General features: G+C 43.2%; 1 protein-coding gene across 2 annotated transcripts in view; it reads right to left on the bottom strand.

Annotated features, from left to right (window-relative positions):
- Window positions 1-69: 69 nt before the first annotated feature.
- Window positions 70-19,672, bottom strand: part of SYN3 (synapsin III) — a 203,671-nt gene continuing 184,068 nt past the window's right edge. For both annotated transcript variants that reach the window (XM_027680377.1, XM_027680378.1), the window contains exons 11-15: window positions 18,226-18,328; window positions 12,133-12,267; window positions 7,106-7,190; window positions 5,910-6,207; window positions 70-4,448 (exon numbers count right to left, since the gene is read on the bottom strand). In XM_027680377.1, coding sequence (XP_027536178.1) covers window positions 4,316-4,448; window positions 5,910-6,207; window positions 7,106-7,190; window positions 12,133-12,267; window positions 18,226-18,328 — 754 coding nt within the window. In that variant the 3' untranslated portion in view covers window positions 70-4,315. The remainder of the gene's footprint in view (window positions 4,449-5,909; window positions 6,208-7,105; window positions 7,191-12,132; window positions 12,268-18,225; window positions 18,329-19,672) is intronic.

Genomic DNA, 19,672 nt, shown 5'->3' with positions numbered 1-19,672 from the left:
GAATACATAATATTCAGATAAGGTTATACAAATTATTTTATCAGTTAAAGCTGTAACTTGCCCTTTTCATTTTTTTTCAAGTTATTTCTGGGAACAATGATCTCTGTGCATGTGAGATAAGTCAGTTTTGTGGTGCCAGTGGTACTCGCATGGCCATTGCCTTGATGACAGTTGCGGGACTTACCGTGCTGGCAGGCCGTGTCCTTCTCGGGAATTGGGCTCTGTCTGCCATGAAGACAACCATGAAGTTATACTTCTGCCACGCTGATGCCAGAGGTTCAGTTTATCCTGGATTTTGTCACTGGAATGTTGTTTTTTTTGAAGACATGAACTCAGCCTTTTTACACATATACCACTAAGGGACCTGAAGATATTCCTCCCCATTTTTGTTGTCCTTCACATTGTAGTAAAGGTATTGTGAGCCAAAGATAAAGGAACCTGATTACCTGGAACTGTCAAGTTCCTTAAAGAGGAGTTCCTGTTATTCATAAAACAGGATATGAAATATAAAGTGAATATCTTGGGCCAACAGTATAAAATTAGAAGACAAAACAGAGGAAATACTTGAAAACTAGCTGCTTGCTTTGTTTATTTGCCAGCTCCTAAGTCAAGTGTGTGTGTGATTCCTGTTGTAAACTTCTATAAAAGAGAAATCACAAAAGGTGAAATGCCTGAAGATGGGCATTTCTTACCTGTACTGTACATCAGTACCCAGCACTGTTAAAGTTGCTACTAAGAGTCACTTGCAAATAAGGAACTATTTTCCTTGGCTTTTCTATTTATTGTTTTATCTTACTCATGAGACTTAGAACCAACCAGATGTGAAGCAGCTGAGCCATACACAGGGTGTAAAGTCTTATGTACCTGCTTGTGGTTAGTGGAAGACAGTAAAGTACTCTGCATTTACAAGTAGGACTGCTGTTCTTCAGGACCTTAGCTTGCCTGGGAATGTAAATGACATTTCTCTTGAAATACCACACCTAGCTATGACAAGAAAATCAAGATGTTTCTCAGTTTGTATCTAAACAGCAAAATGTAAACTAATTTTCCAGGTGGTGGATATGGGTGGGTGTCATAGCTGCGTACCAGCTCCTTCTTGGGTTGGATCCAAACGCACAAACCTACTCATGCTTCCTGGCTTCCATGTGAAGAAAATTAAAGCAAACAAGACAAAAGAAAGCTCTGACCAGGTGCTCAGTTTTCACAGATGTGTGAGAAAGATCCCAAGGCACGCTGTGGGGCTTGTCTGCCCTGTGATTTAAATGTAGCTTCTATTTACCAGTTTTTCTGTTGCCTTCCTACTGCCCCTAACTCTAGCTGTTATTATTTCGGTAGCTAAATACCTCTTGGGAATACCTTAGTTTTCCATTCATATAAATGGAGAATATACCTCTTGTATTCCCTCTGTCTGTTTGTTGGAGTGTAGGGATTTTGGACTAGAAACCTGGCGTCAAAGGTGACAACCTGAGGTTTGGATGATGCATTTGTGAATCTCCTGCTAGCCACAACATCTAGTATGTGAACATCATAGTTGTAGACTTGAGGTGTACTGTTTGGACATTCATAGGACACAGCATAGATTTTCATCTTTTGACTCAGGAAATCGACTCACTGTTTTCATTAAAGCACTTCTATGAATAGAAATGAAGATGCTTTTCAGGAACTATGGGAGTAACTAAGATAAGCTGGCAATGCCTGTTCCTGTACTTGTAGCTAGGAGGAGGGGAGATGCAGTTCTGTTTGCTTGTCCCTAGAAAGGTGACAGCTGGGAGCTGTAGGCAAATTAAGAGACTTGTGTCACTGTTAGGTATCAAGTCAGCAGTGCTGTCCTGTTACTGTGGTCCATTGGAGGACAGCTCTGCTGTGTTCAAATGCGGCATCAGCAAATGATCCAGCTGTTGTGGTTTCAGTGATGAACTGGGGTTGATTTATGGGGCTGTGTCATACTAGTCACTAGTTACTTTTCTTGCATATGTTGTGTTGGTAAGGGAGACATAAAGAGTTTCAGGGGATAGAACAGTTGAGGATTCTGGCAGTAAACTTTTATTTCTGACTCTGCATCTCTGGTGACCATTTAGTAGGGAAAGGCATTAAACCATGCTGAGGGAAGTGTTACAGAAGGAAATCCTGTCCCGCCAGCATTGTATTACCTCTTCTCCATATAGTGGAGCCTGTTAATCTGCTATTCTTGCCAGTGGGACCAGTCTTGCTCAAGCCCATTTGTCACGCTTTTATTGCTCCTGGAGACTCCAAAACATCAGGGACTGTTTGTTTTCTCAGACAATGACATGTATTTATGATGCTACATTGTAAACTACTTAGCAAACCTTGAAGGACAACACAGAACTGGGGAAGAAAATAACAACAGAAACAAATAATCAGAGAGTAAGGTGGTCCTGTAATACTGGCCTTGAGGTATAAATCATTGATCCAGATGTGTCTCTTGAGAGACTTCCAACCTGGAAAAGCTATGCTGTTACTTGCCATTATATGTGCAAAGGCCTGCTCAGGGGTAGGTCATACAAGGTCCAGATGACTGCATTGGATTTAGATGTTCATTACAGGTGCTATGCAGGAAGGATTTCCATGTTTGGCTTTATTCCCACCAGTGAATCATAAGATCTGAGATGGCAAATGCAGCTGTTGCTTTTGCTGTTTTGGGGATCTCCTGGTTTAAGTGACAGCAAAGATCTGTGCCACTGGCTGAAATATTTTTTTGACTTAAAACTTACTGACCTCCCTGGGCATTCCTAAGTATCATCATGGTGAAGCTGCTAAGGGAAGCACAAAGCCAAGTCTGGTCTTGAAGCTGTATTTTGAGGAGGTGGGATGAGGACTGACACCTGCATTAGGTATATTATAACCAGAGCTCACAGGGTGCAAGGGGGTTCTCACCTGGCAGAAATAGCTATAAATACATGGATTTACCCAGGGTGGGTTTTTGCAATCATGAACATAGCTTGTGTCATTCCTGGGTTTTGTGATATCCAAGTTCTAGTACATGGGCACATACGTGGCTTCATTCAGTGTTGCAGGCTTAGAGAAAAAGCACACTGGTGAAGATCCATCTCTGTCTTCTCTAGAAGAATAATTCTCAGAGATGGTTAGAGAGGACTAATACTGATTGTGACCTGCTTGGGGCAATCCCATACATGCCCTGCCATGGCTTGGTGTCTCTGGATAGACCCAGCTCATCTTATTTGTGAAGTATAATTTTCCTGTTCTGTTGCAGGTTTGTCACCTTACATTCATTTTGCATTCACCCCAGCGAAGTCAGTGGGAGTTCAAGGAGGGAGACAGGATTTCACTCCATATCTCTGTCCATTCGGCATTATGGAACACTCAGCACACAAGTATGTGCACTTCATCAGCTCTGCTATTAATTAGGCACGTTCCTGAGGGAAATGCTTAGCCAGATGTGACCAAGTCACCAAAGTGCTTGGAGTTAGCTGGGTTTTGTCTGGAATTTGTGTGAACTGTGAATGTGAACTCTGGTGTTTTCAGGGGCAGGGGAAGAAGTTGTTTTTTATGTGGAAGACCCATTTCTCAGGTTATTTTTGACCTAAGGCTACAGGGTTAGAACATAATGTTTTTCTCTCAGAACTTGGGAATCATGTGCAGGGGACATAAATGCAAGGCATGAAACAGAGACCTTTTATCTGCTATGAGCAGAGAGATCTGGAATAAAGCAGGAGTCCATCTGGATGACCTGCTCATGTGATCTTTGGTGCTTACTGATGCCTGGTACCATATTTAACTTGGACGTAGTTTTGCGCTGAAAAGCGACCTTTTATGAAGTTGGTATCACGAAGTTCCACAGTTCACTGTGTTTCCATGCTCAAACATGCTTACTTTATCAGTCAATGAATACTTACTTATTCTTGACTCTGCCTTTGCATATGTGTTTCTGAAAGAAGCCCATGTTTTTTAGGTCGACCTTAACAAGAATTCAGTAATTGGAAGTTAGCAATTGTATTGACTATGTACAAATCAAAATAAAACCCAGTTTGCACTGTCATAACTGTGTTGACTCCACAGAAGTTAGGAAGAGTAAAATTGCTTTACAACTCAGTCATTTGAACAGATCTCATTATGCACAAAAAACAATGAAGTAGTGACACTTTTATGCAGTCACTTTTCAGACTGTTATTAGAATATTTTCTTTGTATTAAAACAACTGTAGTTTTCTAAATTCCCTTTACCCAGGCGGTAGTTGTAAATTGCTGGGTTCCACTGAGTGTAATCCAGGATGACATCAGGTATGCTGTTATGTAGAGTGAGGACTGACAAAAGCACAGATCCACCTGCAGAACTGTTAATCAGAAAACAGGCTAGCAAATGATTTCCTCAGGTTGCGGATGGTCTCAGCTTTTGCTTCATCTTCACTGGCATTTCCCCGCTGAGGTGATTCAGATATGCTGAAGGTGTTTGTCAGGGACTGCGATTTGCTGAAATGGAAAACAGAGTTCTGGCTCAGCAGAAGGTGGTAATTCAAAGCTGGTTACTGATGCTTTGTGTTCCATTACACAGACAAATTCAAGGATAAAAGGAGAGGTTAGCAAGGATAATCTCCATGTGCTAAGACATCCAAGAATAGGGAGTTGGGAGAGGATGCAACATGGGCAAGTGGCTCAATCCAGACTGGTGAGAGTTGATGAAAACATCTGACTAAAAGTATGCAACTGCCATTTGGTGCGGCTGTTGTGAGGAACTATTAAGTAATTTCACTACTAATGCAGAAGAATGGATTCATACTGAAGGTCACCTGTCTCTCATCAGCTATACCATGACTGATGGCCCTGTCCTTTCAGCAGTGAGAGCACAAGAGGTTTGGCAAGTTGGTAGCCATATCCCCTGCAATGTGTGCTCTGACTGTCAGCTCTGTAATGTAGATCTTTTGGTTGGCCACACTGTTCCTGCTGGCTGTGTACCTGCTAGTGTTTAACTTCAGGACTGTGCTTTTAAAGCAAATCTCCCAATTTTCCCTGCTACCGTGCTTAATCAGTGAGTGGTTTCTTCTGGTCAGTAATAGGTATCTACCACAAGACCAGACTCTGAAAACCAAGTACCTGAAATATGTATAGTGTGGTGACTGCATCCTTAACACCAACATTTTGATCCTTAAGTACACTTTTTTTGGTTTGTCTTGCTAATGTAAACATCATCACTGAAAGCCTATTCCAGAATATCACTCCTCTGATTCCTAGAAATTGTCTTCTCATTCCTAGCCTATATTTTGTTCTGGCCAGTTCATACCAATTTGCTCGTGTTAACTTTTTGTCAGCATCAGACTTTTTTTTGTTAATCTTTCCTGCCATGGTGCCAGCCAGATATGCTCCATGAAGGGTGACAGCCAAGGCTGCTACCAAAGATCCACAATAATTCATTGGTGTGCTCTGCTCCAGAAGAGCACTTCAACAGTCACCATCTGGAGTTTCATATATATGAGTAGGGCCACTTCCCCTTGCCCCCCCCCACCTTTTTGCTACCAATTGCAAAAAATTGCCCAGTAAAGAAGCTGTGTGGCTCCTACATTCAGGGAATAGTGAAGGAATGACTCCTGTTGAGCTTTCTGGGCCATATTGTGTTTTTACAGCCTGTAAGGTGTGTACACCCTGCTGGGAAGGCAGTGGCTGTGTTGATATGGCCAGGGTAGAGCACATGATTAACAATGAGCACAAGAACAAGAGGAAGAATGTGAATTCTTAGTGATGTCAAATACAACTTGTTCTTCCTGACAACAGGTCAGTGGTGGCCCGTTATGCCCAGGGATATTTATATATACCTGTGAAGTCACTCACAGTTATGCAGGTCTTTGTCCCTGGGGACTTCTGCCTGACAACAGGTGATACCTTCTTCGTGTCAGCTCAGGGTATCTACAGATAGTAGCAGGTTATCAGAGCACTTACTTCAGGTGTGGGTGTGGGGCAACTTGCTGTTTGGATGCTTCCGTCGGGCTTGGCTGGCTTGGAGCCCGGCCTTGGGCAGGAGGTCTAGGCTGCTGTGGAGGGAATGCGCCCGCCTTGGAAGCCTGGACTGGAGAGGACCCAGTTGCTGATCGGACTTGCTGTGGAGATCCAGGTGACCTTTGCTGTTGAGGTGAAGTGGACAGAGGACTCTGGGGCTGCTGTCCTTGAGGAGAGAGCCGCTGCTGTGGAGGTACGTTTGTTCGTGTAGGCTGAGATCCTTGTGGCTGGCGTGGTCCACCTGAAAGGGACATGTAGACATAAATGTGAGGAAGTGCATGTGATGGACAACAAGCACGAAACATCTATATGGAAGAACAGGTCTTGCTAAGGGGAGAGACTCTTCAGTTTAGCTTCATTGGGAAGAATGATGAAAAACCTCTCTTATAGGCCTAAAACTGGTGTCATGCCCTCTTCTGTAGAGTTGTCCATTTTTCTACCTCCTTCAGCACTAAAGAAGACCCTCCACTCTCCCTGAAGGGATTCACTTCAACCTGTTTTACCCTTCCATGTATCTGGTATTTCTTTTTCTTGGTAAGCACATCCTGCCTGAGGAAGGAAGAGTCACTGGAGAACCAACTCTGTGGGAAATGAAAGCTGACTGGGCTGGTTTGGGTCACCAGCCCCTTCATGGGCCCAGCAGTTTGATGTGAGACACTCCATCCTATCACCATCCATGCTAGAACTATCTGTTCCAGGTGGCTTCAGCTGCACTGGTAGCAGACTCTCTGAAGAGGAAGTGGAAAACAATTGGATGTGATGTGAGAAATTGCTGGACATGATAGACAACACTGTGAGCATCTCCCCATCACTTCTTAACACTTGTAGACACTAGAGCTTTGTGCAAACACAAATACACTCCATGCCCAGAATCCTGCTCCAGTGCCAGTTCAAGTGGCCTTCTTTTGCTGAGCCAAGTCCTACCAGGGATATCAAGAGGATCTGGTATCCAGTTTTCATCCCACTTTTTGAGCTGCCGTGGAATATGACAGTATCTGCATTAGCAGCACACTGAATTTGCTGCCTGTTTGACAGTGAATTGGAAAATGAGCGAAACCTTTGTCCTGATAGCTTTTGTTTAGAAGGCAAACCGATAGGACTCACAGTCATCACTGTCCTGGGAATCAAAGAACTTGTACCTTGGGGAGGAGGCCGTGGTTGTGACAGCTGTCCAAGCTGAGGTCCAGTCTGAGATTTCATTGACACTGGCTGAACTTGTGGAGGCTAGAGGAAAAAAAAGCCATTCCAGTTAATACAGAGTCCCCAAAGAGAAGCCCTGAGGTAATACAGGAACTGTAGAGTCATGAAGTGTTCCTTAAATACACACATACACACATGCAGCATCTGGCTGGTAAAATCTCATGGGACTAAAATGGAGAGGTGAGTAATAAAGAACATAGAAGTTGTTTGCTCACAGGGAATAACAATGAAGTTACAGTTTAGAATGTTTTTTAGGCAATCAGGAATTACCAAATGTATCTAGCTGGAGGGGGTCTCTCAGTCCCATCTCCCATTTTGGACAGTTGCCAGCACCAGATGTTCCAAAGAGAGGAAGGATGAACCGTGGAAATGTCTATGGGGTAATCATCTCTTTACCTTAAGGGGTCTCCTCTTGATTGCTAATAAGCAAGGGCCAGCTTCAACCCTGAAACATGAACCTTATTATCTGCTCTGCAAAATCTTTGCAACGGTTCCAGATATTTTGTTTTGATATTTATACCCAGACCCTTTGAGTCTTGCTCAGCTCTCAGCCTCAATGTCTTTCCCATTTCTTGTCTCCATTTCTTGTTCTGAGTTTTGAGACTAGTTCTCACAACCTGCCCCTGCTAGGCTATTCATTATTTTGCAAACCTTCCCTGCCCTCTTTCTCATTCACCTCCTTTCTAAAGCTAAGAGACTGAATCCCTTCAGTCCCTCCTTGGGAATGTTTCCAAGCCCCTAATTGTTTTCATCACCAACTTCTCTTTCCCAGCTTTGTGATTCCTTCTGCAGATGCCAGAGGTGGGTCTGCTTACATTTTTCCAGATGAAGCAATATCTGGGTTGTCTGTATACATTGCTTGTTCATTTCTCCTACATCCTAATTTTCTGCTTTTCCCTTGTCAACACAAGCATAGGCTGAGCAATGGTTTTCATTAGCCTATATGCGACAAAGACTTTCTCAAGGGAATGGTTAGTGCCACTTGAAAGATCTGCAGATTGTTTATGCTCTCCCTCTCTCTACCCCCAGTTTAGCTTACCATTCAGTCTTCCATATGGAGTTTCATTTGCTGTTGTTGTGCCTTAACATACATGGCTCTGTCAGATGTTCTTCACTGCCATTCCTGGTTCTGACTAATGAAAATAGTTTGGTGCCATCTGCTCTTTCTTCTCTCTCACTGTTTAGTCTTTTTGACAGATATTTTAATAAACAGATTAAGCAACACAGAAAAACTGCACAAAGGGCCAGTCCAAAGTTAACAAAAGTCTGAGTAATCCTATTGCACAAAACTGTTTATGAAAGCAGGGGAAGCTGGAGACAGATAGGCTGGTACATGCCGGATTATTTACATGGAGAACATCATGATGAAAGGGTCTTCAAGGCTCCTGGAAGGTCAGGAGAATGAGCTAAGTGATTCTGGAAATAGGAAGAAAGGTTTCATAGTTGGAAACATTGAAATTAGTTTCAGTGGACTAACATAAATGTGACGAGGTTGCCAGCCCATCTTTTACACTATTTATCTGGGACTTGCAAAGGGATGGGGGAGGAAAATCTGGGAATTTTCCATTCATGGCCTCTAGTCCTACATAGCTTGGAACACTAGGCCTTGCCTTGGTGTTGGTGGAAATTTACTGTCTTAATGCTGTGAGACATCCTAATGCTGTGACACATCCTGATTAGACCAGCTGAAGAAAGGGAATTAGATCTCACATTCACCTCTACAGCCTTTCCCTATAGCCAGTCAAGGCATCTTAGAGATGAAGGCAAAATAGGCTTTTGAAGCTCAGAGATGAAGGGGTGAGAACCAGCACAAGGTCTTCTGCCTTTGGAAGAGAAACCATGAGGGGAAAGGCTGGTGGTGGATCAGAGAGGCAAGGGAAGAACTGTACCTGTAACCATGAAACCAGGTTTCAAGTTGTAGGCATGAAAACAAATTTGTTGTGGGCTCAACCAACCCATTTATCAACATGGCCAGGCTTAGTATCCTTGAAGTATCCCCTCTGCTAACTGTTTGCAAGAATTAAAATCTCTCATATCTTAGTCTTTGAGGTCAGCTTCTGCTTCACAATAAAACTCTGCCTTTTACCCCTCTCTACTTTCTTTCTTTAATAGCTCTTGTCTGTTATCTTGCCTAAGGCTTTTTTTTTGACTAGCTACATTATTTTGACTGATTGCTTGTTATCTACCACTTTATGAAAGAATTCTCAAAGAACTGAAAGGAAAAGAATCAAAAGGAAATTAATGGGACATTTTTTCTTCGTAAAACTAATGTAGATATGTGTAGGCATTAAGCGGTGGTTCTGTTGGTTTATTAGTCTTCTGTATTCAAATTATCATTTGAGATAATTCATAAGGTCTATGACTTGTCTAAATTTTTCTAAATTACTCTTACAACTTTTAAAACACATATTTTGTATTTGTTGGACACCAATCCTCTGGAGCACTAACTGTTTCTAATGATATTGCATATTTTTTTTTGGCAGCTTAGTCACTTCCTAACTTCAGTTCATTGGTTAGAGCCATCTGGGGCTGGGGGCTTAAGAATTTTTAAAAATATTAGTCATCACTGATTTAATAACTGTTTTTGTTCTCTCTACTGTCATTCTCATCAGAAAAAACTATAACTAGGTAAAGAAGTTCCCTGCTTTCAGCATTTAAATTTACTAGAGTAACAACACTGTCCCTGATGCCTTCCTTTTCTCCCTTAACTTTGGATGATCCATAGAGCCCACCAATTCTTTGATAGGGTTCCATTTTCTATTGAACTCTTGTTTCATTCTTCCCTCTATCTGCTCTTCAAAATCAATTTCTATCCTTTTTACATTTCCTTTTATTACTTGTATGGTGCTGCATAAAGGTCTTCTTAAATGTCAAGTTTCCAAATTTGAAAGATTATTTTCCCCCCGTTTGTCTTGAATGTCCTCTTTGTCACTTAACTCTTCAAGTTTATTTCCTCCATTCTTGGATCAGGAGCAGATCAGGAATGTATATATGCATAATGGAAAACAGTGGTCTCTCAAACAGCATCCATACGGTGTTAATGCTAGAGAGTTGATTAATTTTCTTTTCTAACTGCTTGTGTCTAACTGCTTGTGTCATACCCTTTCTAATATTGCATATGTCCCTTGGACATCAAACCTAAGGGTACATATTAACTTTCTGAATTTGTACTTGGGTGTTTCTTAAGGCAAAGTCAAGGTGTTCTTTCCTCCCTCTGGATTGCTGTCCCACTGTGCTATTTGACTTGCTTCTTGATAGCTGTAGTCTCACATTGTTATGACTTGTTCCTTCCTCCATCTATGTCAAAGCTGTGCACTCTGTTTCATGATTTCTCAGGTTTTCTTGATCCAGAGACTAGTATAGAGAGGTCAAATTGTATAGGTATTCTATTCATACCCATAGGATGTCCAAGAATTCATGTTTCTATGTATTCAGTATTGCTTCCTTATTTTCAGAATTGCTATTTTTCTTTATTCTGTGGAAGTTTTCACCTGTATCTCTAGTTCTACATCTCACTGGCCTCATATTTAATTATTTCTCTCTGCACATTTCTAACTGTCATAACATTATGTTAGTAAATGTGTTGTGTGCAGTTTCTGCAATGTTTGTGGCACCAAGCTCTTTCTCTATAGCAAAACACTCTAGTTAACATGCTTTTGGTTTTCTTGATTATGTGTACAGATATTTTTAGGTTGTATTCCCGATGAAAACACTTTTCTTATTTGACTCTTCTATTTGACATCCTATCTCTCCAAGACCATTTGTTTTGTTCTTATTTTGGCCCTATTTTAGGTTTGTTGTAATCCAATCCAATACTGTACCGGTATATTAAGGACATAGAAAACTGATGCATCTGTCTGTGTTCTCAGTTTCTCTTGGTTTCCCCTTACTCTTAGTTCATACACTCTATATCTTGGCTATTTCAGGTGGCAGTTCTTGATTCCTCTTTGGCCAGAGTAAATTCTGTCCCTTCTGTATCACTTTCCCTGCCTCAAAGCATTTTTAATGTCTATTAAATGTCTACTCCTTCACTCTAGCTAAAACCTGGAGTCACCCTGAATACCCTTCATGTGGGGACCTGGTTTAGCAGGAGTGGACTGTCATCTGACAAAGGCAGAGTGCCATACAGTGCTTTCTGCTATTTTTTTGTCTCAAGTGGAAATGAAAATTGTACCCGTTGCAGTCAGTTTTATCCCTCAACCTTTTTACTCTCTTGTCTTTTCTATTGTACAGATTTGTTGTCCTCCTGTTTGTCCCCCTGCTAGATACTGAAAGAGGCGTTGCACATACACCTGGATACACGGGTTATGTTCTGGTGTGTTTCATTTGCATGGAACTACCACTGGCAAATGCAGCACCAAAATTAGATGCATTTGAAACTCAAAATGGGTGCACACGAGAAGCACTAAGGGGTTAGTTTAAATGCAAAAGTGACAGGGTCTTATATGAATTCAGCCTTAGTCAAGCCTCCTCCTGATGAAGGGGGCACAGGGCACCACTGATGAAGAAAGGCTGCAGTAAGCAGTAGAGCAAGTCTTGGTGGAGATCCCCACTTTCTATTCTTGAAAGCACAGATTTTCATCAGGGGTGCAAAAACTGGAACGAAACCTATCCTCAGGGATGATGTTAGATGGAAATGAAGTTGAGCATTAGAAGAACCTCTAAAAATATCTGATCTCAATATGAACCCACGAATTTAGCAAGTCCAAATGTATGGACATGCTACTGATGTGATGCCACACTTATATGGAAGGAGAATAAGGGAGAGAGATGTGTTCCTTAGGGGCACCCACTTCAAAGAGTGTATGAGAGACTTCTGTGGAAGAGCAGGAGTCAGTCTGTCCAATACACTCCCATATGGGATTGTTCAACTCTCTGAGATGTCTGACTGCCTGACACCCTCAGCGAGGAGAGAGAGAAAAAAAAGTTCAGGGAAATAACTTGGCCACAAGGTCTCCATTCATACCCAAGGCCTCAGCGGTGACGGTGTAGATCCAGCAGAGACGACAAGCTGAGTCATTTTGGAAACAACCAGATCAGCTATAAGCTGTCTGTCCTCTTCTACGTGCTCCCCAATCAGGGGCATTGAGCTGTCCATCACCTGCCACAGGAGATAAAACCAACAGTTAGTAAGGAGGTTTCCTGCTGGCAGATGCCAGTTTTAACTTACCTGTCACATTAATCTGTTTTGTGTCTCCACATCCTTGCCAACACCTATAGTCACCTCTCTTCTCATGCTGAAACATGCCTGACTTCTCCAGGCATGGAATTTCACTTAGGGTTTTTTGCAAATAGCATGTACTTCCCCCAACTCTCCATCTTCCTTCCCTTTACAACTTGGAAGCCAAGCCAAGACTTCTGATGGCTGGAGGCTTTCTAAATCAACTAAATACAAACTTTTTCTTTCACATGTCCTGAGGAGATGCCTCTGATGGGTGAGGTCTCTGGTATTTTCCCACAGTATTTGGAGGTGACATTGCAGCTGAAAGGGCCACAGGAGAAGGGAACCAACATGTGCTGAAGCCTGGGGAGATGAGAGCAACAGGGACTGGACGAAACCAGGAAACATTTGGGGTTAATCAACACAAAGCACTGCACCCTGAGAGGGGAAATAAACACCACAGATGTGTAATGAATAGGATGTCACCAAAACAGCACCCAGCGCAGGAAAGTAAACTTTTTCTCTGCTTGTTCTCTTGATATTGCTGCAATACAACTGCTTACCAAGCAAGTTCTACAACTGTGCTGGGGAAAGTGGGAAGCAAGACTGTGGGGATGGGGGAAGGAAAACTGTCAAAGGGTCTTTGAGGTAAGAAATGGCCTGACAACAATAATAATGAAAGCAGAGCAGACCCTCAGCTGTATAGCAGCCCTGAACATAATTTTCAGCAGTTCATCATAAATCAAGTGCTTTGCAAGCATTAGCTAAATCCCACAGGAAGAACTGTACTATGATGAAGTTAAGGTTCAGCTGGAGTAAATATAATAGTACCAAAATATCAGAGTTGGAAGAGTTTATTTTATTTTGCTTTTATTTTTAAAACAAACATTAAACCCCCTGAAAATGCAGAGTTAAAGGTTGCATTGCTCAAGAAAAGCACTGACTCACACTCAGATAACAGTCGGAAGTGCACTCCACCCTAGCAAGGCTTCAAGAATCCACTCTTGGAGGGAAATAGAAAGTTTTGCACTCTCATTTTATTAGATTTAAAGAAGAGGAAATCAGTGAGGTTAGTTCACTGAGTTTGTATTCTGATCTTTTCTTGCAGAATAATAGTTTTGATTAATTTCTATATGTGTCTTTTTTGAACATTGGAGAAGCTACCCAGGAATTTTTAACTGGGGTATACATGAAGAGTGGGTCGATGTTTATATCCATGGCCTACTTGGCCCACGGGGTGAAAGAACTAGGTTAGAAAATTATATGGCAGTGTTCAGCTAAATACACACTGTGGCTTTTCCTTCCAATATTCACTTAGCTGTTTTTCTGTTAAGAAATGAGGTGGGGAATGTGAAGTTTCCTAGCAGTGACAGGGAATGGCCTGAGTCTCGCTAGCCAAGGGCTCCTGGGGGCCCTCCAGCAGGTTGCTGCACAGTTTTCCCTCCTGTCCAGTCCTGTCTTAAAGGAAAATTTGGCAATCCCTGTTCCCGAGTGAGAAGAGAGGTCTCCCATCTCCCTGCAGCGCGCCGTGCGAGGGACCCGTGTGGCCACTAGATGATGCCGTTACCCCGCGAAGAGTCAGGCGAGCCGAGCTCCCGGCTCCTACCCTCCGTGGGACTCGCTGAGACACGGCTCTGCTCAAAACAGCCCAAACCCCGCATTTCATGGAGTCATAGAATGGTTTGGGTTGGAAGGAACCTTTGAAGGCCATCTAGTCCAATAGCCCTGCAATGAGCAGAGACATCTTCAAATAAATCAGATTACTCTGAGCCCCATCCAGCCCGACCTTTAATGTTTCTAGGGATGGGGCATCCACCACCCCTCTGAGCAACCTGTGCCAGTGCTTCACCACCCACATTGTAAAAAGATATATTCCTTGTATTCAATCTAGATGTACTCTCTTTTAGTTTAAAATCATTACCATTTGTCCTACTGCAACAGGCTCTGCTCAAAAGTTTGTCCCTGTCTCTCTTATGGGCCCCTTTTATGTGCTGCAAGGTGCTATAATATCTCCCCAGTTTCCTTCTCTTCTCCAGGCTGAACAACCCCAACTCTCTCAGCCTGGAGAGATGCTCCAGCCCTCAGATCATCTTCATGGCCCTCTGCCGGATCTACTCCAACAGGTCCATTTCTTTACTGTGTTGAGGCCCCCAGAGCTGATTTTCCCATCTTAAAGACTGCTTTCCCCTTTTTCTGTGGCTAAATTGTCTGGAGAGGAAGGCAAAATGGTGCTTTATAAACCAATGGCACCAGGGGGAATGAACTGGTCCGACCTGAACCAGTGAAGGTGCACCAGGTATGATGCTATCTGCTGTTCTGCTGTATAGTGTCTGGCAGGGGAATGTGAGATGTGGGAGACAGAAAATAGAGGAGTGAACAGTCAAATGCATAAGGGAAGGCCTTTGAAAATGGCAGTGGTTTCTTTGGGCAAAATGACATAGCTGGTTGCCACTGAACTGAAAAAAATCATGAGATGTCACCTCTAGAAAGGGGGGAATTGGTCTAGAACTGGGCAGATACAAAAGCTAATACTGAAATAAATCAAAGACTGAGAGGAATACATGAATCACAGATAGACTGCACTCATCTCTTTCTGGGCAATCACAGAACAGCTGGGCAAGACAAGAAGATGTTGGCACATATGGACCCATCCTTGTAGCTGCCCAAGGTCAGTGGCTGCTCCTGATGCAGCTGCTGTTGCCTGATAAGGTGTACGAGGGGTGATGGGAAGTGGCCAGTCAGAGAAGAGACTCAGGAAAACACCATCCTGGTTCTCCTACTGTGCCTTTCTGATGCTGAAGCCTGAAGGCTGGGCTTGTTATTCCACTCTCTGATGTACAAGAGTGGAGTGTTAGGTGATTTCTAGGGAAGGAAGGAAGGAAACTGATGATTAGACATATCAAAAGAAACGATAGGCAGTGCTGAAGGGGTGGGCAGGGCTCCTTGCAGGGCAGCAAGGAGCATGTCTAGTAACACAGTTTAGCTGTATGGTGGGTAAGGTTTAGCTTATTCTTCCAGAAAGAAGAATAAATCACATGGACCATTTCACTTGCCCTCTACTTGCTTCATATTTTTCAGCATAGCAGAGATGTGGAAATAGATTAGATTACCCAAAAAATAGGGAGATTATTAAACCATACATATTGCTGAGCTCTTTTGAGAATCTAGCTGCTAACACTGGTACAGAATTTGCACTGTTTTGATGATCTGGCCTTCTGATCAAGTGCTGACTACTTATGTTGAATATTCCCTCAAAGTGACAAAGTTCTTTAAAGCAGAGAAAAAAAGAATTGCCAGCATTTACTGATAAATCCATAACCTGTTTCAATATGAGCCATGAAAGTGGTACTTAAGTGTGCTAATATTTTGAAGGCCAGTAACGTAACAGATTCTCTGTTTGCCATGGGAAAACAAAAGAAGGTGAAATTTAGGAGCAAATACCATGACTGCAAGATTACTTCTCTGCTATGTTGATAGCTCATCTGTCTTAATCTGATTCTGTTTGCAACAAACCACTGCGATAAATCTCAGTTCATAGAACTGCCCGTCACTACCTCTGCGAATCTTTCCCGAAGAACTACGTTGCACTATGAAAATTAATTACTGCCAGTGATTGTATTGTGCAAATTCCTTATTTGTTCAGCCCATTTAGACGTGCTTTCTTGTAAAATGTCACAGCACACTGTTCCTTCTTACCAATGAAATACAGCTGTCACACTGTCAAATAACTTTTTTCTCCCAGTGTCAAAAGAACAAAGCGAAACAAGGGCTCAGTTTCAGACCAAGAAAAGTACTCCAGGAAGTTGGCTGGAGGCAACTAATTACTTGTCAACATCTCCCTCAGATCTGCATAAAGCAGCAAAGGTGCCTGTTTGGCTTTGCTCTGCTCTTTATGCTGCACTATTCTGCTCCTTTCCCAACAATGTCCATCAGCCTGGCATCTGAATGCCCACTCAATCAGATTCTCCACTGAGATAATTCAGTATGACCCATCTGAAACTATTGTGTTTCTTCTGATTCGTGTCATAGTAGCTCCATTACTGTTTATCTTGGTCTCAAAGAGAGAAGTATTAGCGTGCAATTCTCCGTGTGCAAGTGATGATGGCTGTTAGTGTATGGATGTGCCTTTCACCCAGTCAGTCACACACGGTGGCAGATGTGAAAACCCAGAGGCATACCCAGATGGAGGCATATAATCTTTAAGCTCAGAATTAGCCATGTGTGCACGTACATAGGCTTATGTGCAAGAATAAATGTGGGGATATGAAAACCACATCTCACGTCTGACCATGTATGGACACAGTCCAAATGTCCTTACAGTTGTCTCTAGTGAGACTGCTTTCTTGCTCTTTCTTTCCCAGCTACACAGGCATAGAGATTTAAAAGAGCACAGCAGGGAGACAGACTGCTCTGGGGGGTGCTCCTCTAGGTGCTGATGAATTGCATACGGGAGCAGACCCATCAGCCCCAGCCCCATCAATTCAGGAAAGACAGAGGCTCAGCAGCATTCGGTTGCTGGCAGCACGCTTATATCACATGGCCTTTGACAGGTCACTGCTCCCCTCCCTGGGGAGAGCAGATACATAATGCAGGAATGCGCAGTCACTGGAGAGCTCATGTGGTTCTCATCAGCATCCCAATCCTCAGCGGGTGGGACTGCTCTCCCACACATAGCTTTCCAGTGTGTCAGAACCCCTCCATGAAGCCATAGGCTGGCTCTGCTCATCTCCCTCAGCTGTTCTGTGTTGGTGGAGTTTACAGCGGGTCAGATGCTGTGCCTCCTTCGGTCACATAGTGACAGAGGCACTTGCTTACTTGCCAGATTTTCTCTCCCTCAGAGCATCTCTTCAGTTTCCACTTTGATTTTCCAGCCAGCTCTTCGATCTCTGCCCTGTTAAGATAACCTGAGTGTGCTATTTACCCCACTTCCATGTCTGCCTCCTGGCCTGGTAAGGACCACATTGAACTTCAACTCTCAGAGGCATAGTCTGTCCAGCTCTGAACACAAAATTTTGCAATACACACTACCCATAGTTACTCTGTGGTGCTTTGTCTTAATGGTCTGTTATTGTAGTGAATGCTACCTGGGTAAAGGATTTTGTAAAGTACACCTGTTTTTTTTAAATCAGGTTGCTCCCGTTGCTTATGGAATTTTTGCTACACCATTTATTTTCCTCTTTCAAATTAGATGCAGCTAGGATTTTTATTAGTGGGTTTCCTTTAAAGTAATTGAAGAAAGGTTCATTTAGAGAGAAACTTAGATTTTTAATGAACTAAATCATCTGCTGGACCTCTGTCTGGGTAACAGGGGGAGGTTAAGATGCCCACTATTATAACATCATCTAGTGCTTATATTCAGGGTGGGTTGAATATGAGAGTGTTTGTTGATGATGCTATTGATCCCTACCAGCAGTTATGAGAGAGGTACTGGCTTTGTGAGTGCTTAGCTGGGAAGGATGGAACTTGGGTAGTGGTGCACTGAGACACACCAAAATTTGGATGCTGCCAGCAACACTCACAGACTGTTATGTGCTTGATAAGAAGGCAGCTTCACATCTGCACCCATGCAGATAAGGTTCTGCACTGTGGGGATTTATCAGGCTGGAAAGCTGGGGTGTCCAAGCACTCTGTGGCTCTCCATTTTCTTTCACAGTCTTTACTGAGAAATGAAGGCACTTCAACCCTGACACCTTGCTGCATATCTGCCAGTTTGCCTGGAACTCTAAATCAGTTCCTTACATATCAGTGGGCCATGGCTTGAGGATACAGGTTGGCACAGAGGAGCAGAGACTGCAGGGCAGTGTATGGGTAAGTGAAGCATGTTGGTGCTTGTGAAACAGCATGTTTGCAGATACACTTCCCAAAGCAGACTTGCACTCAGGTTCCTCATACTCTCACCTCAATGATATAGTCTTTTCCGTCTTTGCTGTGGACAGCTTTGACAGCGCAGATGTCAAGACCTCCAAACATTTCCGCACAGGCGTCTGCCCAGAGTCTGTACCTGCAGAAAGCACAAAAGCATGGCCTAGGATTACCTGTCATTGGGTAGTCCACCAAATACAGCCACCCACCCTGCTGCCCATAGCAACACAAAGACGTTTGGGAGCCCTTATTACAAGGCATCCTTCATATACTTTGCTGGGTCATTGCCTCCCTCTCTTGCGCAGGAGATGGCACAAGGAAAAAATCTTGGCTTAAGTTTCCCTTCATTTCAGATTGATTCAATCCTGCCCTCAAAGCCACCTTAAAATGTTTCTTTCCCTCCTTAGTATTTACATCAGATCTCCAGTTGGTTGTCATTCAGCCAAGCTATAAATATTTAGCTCATTTAATCTCCCAGTAGTGTTGGTCCCTCAGCATTTGTATTGGCTTTGCCTGAAAGCCCTCCATTATGCAGGCAACTTTCTCCTGATAAGATGTCCTGCACATTGGGACTGGAATAGGATTGAAAAGTGAGTGTTGAATTTAGCTAATAGCCATCCCCTCCCTGATCTGTAACCCAGTGGCTCCTGCATTTTACAATTTACTTTCAATTTTATCTTTTTACAGTCTCCTGCCTCTCTTTTATCCCCTGGATGTTGCTCCTAGTCAGGTGGTCTCATCACATGGACCAGGCACTCTTTTGTTAGAGGGAGAGTTAAAGGCTGCAGTCCTTTTCTTTAGCCATCCCAGGATGGGAAAGTGAGCTGGTGCCCCCTTAGCTATCCTGGTGTCAGAAGAGAAGAGAGAATGACAAGAGGCGTATTACAGGGGGACTGCATCCCCCCACTGTGGAAATGAGGAGGGAATGAGGCAGCCTGGTTTTATTTCCTGTGCAGCTGTGCTGCAGTCCTGGCCATTTAAATAAAAATAATCATCTTAGAACAGCAGATCTGTAAGCAGGGCTATGACAAGATGCAGAGAGGGGAGGGAAGGCCACAGTCTCATGAAAACACTGACATTTTGCAGACCCTACAGGGACTGGGGAAAGAACCGTTCTGGCCAAAGAACAAGATTACGTCCTTGAAGCCAACCAGAGTCCCCATAGCTTGACAATATAATGATCAGCTTGTGTGAACACAATGTCTCTGGGAAGAAGCAAGATTATGACTTATATGATTACCGGTGCTCTTTTATCCCTAATGAGGAGACCAAGTATGTTCACCCCAGACCTTCAAGGAAGACAGTGTCTGAGGAGGAGTCAGCAGCATAAGGAGTAGCAGAACTAGGGGCCCTGTGAGCCAGGCAGGAGGCAATGCTGTGTCCCCACAGCCAGGGGCACCATTGTGAGAACCACCTCTGTTCTTAAGTGTCTGGATTCAGCAGCCAGGTTTAGGGAATTATTTCTCATGCCAGAGACCCTGAT

The sequence above is a fragment of the Neopelma chrysocephalum genome, unplaced genomic scaffold (assembly GCF_003984885.1).
Source record: "Neopelma chrysocephalum unplaced genomic scaffold, ASM398488v2 Primary Assembly neopelma1_59, whole genome shotgun sequence".
NCBI lineage: Eukaryota > Metazoa > Chordata > Aves > Passeriformes > Pipridae > Neopelma > Neopelma chrysocephalum.
This window is presented reverse-complemented; position numbering and strand designations above follow the sequence as displayed.